Here is a 1,610-nt window from a genome sequence, read left to right on the forward strand (position 1 = left end):
AAATCTTAACCGGAGGAGCACCAGGGCATGCCGTCACAACTTCAACTTGGTGATTTACCCCTCACAGCACAGCGGGAAAGCTGCCGTCTCTCCATCTAATGCTCTGTACATTCGCAACATTCCCATCACCGTCCCACGGGCGCAGGTGGAGGAGTTTTTGTCGGCGTTCGGCACCCTCACTTACTGTGCGATGCGTGAGGATCACTACGGCAATCCTGTGTGGGTTGTATACGCCGAGTACGACTGCCTAGAGTGTTCCAAGAACGCCCTCCTGAGGCTGCATGGTAGTTCGGAACACTTTACTGGTCCCCCAGTGATGGTCAAATATGCTGACAACGATGAAGCCAAACAAGAGCGCCGTCGCCGTCGCGAAGAGGGCAAAGTTTCCCGTGCACCACCTCCACGTAGTGTCTGTGTCTTCCCACCAACACGTCACGTTGCAACGCCGGAGTTGCACCAGAGCAACTATGTGGATGCTCCCGCAACGGTCTCCAACACCAGCAGCCTAAGTGCTGCTGCGTGCCCTTGTGATTTTACGCGTTCTCGGGATTCGGCGGCGTGTTCTGTAGGTCCTGCCCAGTGTAGCGACACCTCGTCAACTGCATCGTCGGTCAGAAAAGTGGCAGATAATGTGTTCACATCCCCGGCGCCTCCACTGATGGATACCGCGCTGCCGCCGCCCGTATTTGCTGCAACTCACCAATCCCGACAGCCTCCAAAATACCCAGGGGAACCTCCTTGCGAGGTGGTTCCAGCAAGGCCGTCAATGATGCGTCGATCAAGTTGCAACAATGATGGCCAACCTGTTCTCATTATGTTGGAAAATGGACAGCAGTTGCTGCTTGCCTCTAACGCGGTTAATGTGCGTCCATCGGACTTTGCGCCTCCTTCAACCCCTGCTTTCTTGTGGCCGTCGCTTGACATGATGTACACTTCACCGCCACCGATGCCGCAGCCTTTTACAGTTGTCCAGTTTCCCTGAAAGGGTGTACTGTACGTTGCTGACGGGGGCGTTGAGGAAAGAAAGCAATGAATTTGAAAAAAAGAAAAGGAAAAAAAAAACGAAACTTACTGTCTATGGCAAATCTTTTTTTGCCGTATGTCTTCTAGTTTTCGTTTCTCGTATCTCATCCTTACGTAATATTTTCTCCTTTTCTCGGTCTGTCCCTTTTTGCTTTCCTTGTGTTTGCTCGCTTATTTGTTGAAGTGTTTTTATTTCCGTTTTTTCGTCGCCGTTGATTTCGGGGTACTCGTGTTTTTTTTCTTGGTTCACGGCTTTGCTCTCTGCCAGGAAGCTCCAGACATGGGAAATATTCACATGTATATAAGTTGTAAACATATGAGCGAGCGGGAGGGAACAAACGGGGAAGAATGAATGAGGAAAGGAACAAGACGATTATTTGCTCTCTTTTTTTTTGGGGGGGGGGGGAGGTTTCTCTGGAAAGGGAGGGATTGTTTGGCCTGTGTGTGTGTGTGTGTGTGTGCGTGTTCGGGGTGTTTCTTGTTTTGTTGTTGTTTTTTGTTTGTTCTTTCACTTGTCATACGTATGTGGCTCACTGTGTTCCTCCCTGGCCGAGCCCTGTGTTGCTGTGCCCTCGTGTTGGGATGTG

The 1,610-nt window shown here is 50.7% G+C and overlaps 1 protein-coding gene across 1 annotated transcript, besides 5 other annotated features; it reads left to right on the forward strand.

The window, feature by feature from the left end:
• Tco025E_09985 (RNA-binding protein) lies at positions 1-982 on the forward strand (the record flags this gene model as incomplete). The annotated part of the gene is made up of 1 exon (XM_029376780.1): positions 1-982. A coding segment is annotated over one exon (982 nt), but the record flags the coding sequence as incomplete, so codon positions are not given.
• Positions 983-1,016: 34 nt separating this feature from the next.
• Positions 1,017-1,038: a sequence feature (A-rich).
• Positions 1,039-1,062: a microsatellite.
• Positions 1,063-1,452: 390 nt separating this feature from the next.
• Positions 1,453-1,462: a microsatellite.
• Positions 1,463-1,527: a microsatellite.
• Positions 1,499-1,531: a microsatellite.
• Positions 1,532-1,610: the final 79 nt, after the last annotated feature.

Source organism: Trypanosoma conorhini (assembly GCF_003719485.1).
Source record: "Trypanosoma conorhini strain 025E chromosome Unknown Tco_14.4_contig_01396, whole genome shotgun sequence".
NCBI lineage: Eukaryota > Euglenozoa > Kinetoplastea > Trypanosomatida > Trypanosomatidae > Trypanosoma > Trypanosoma conorhini.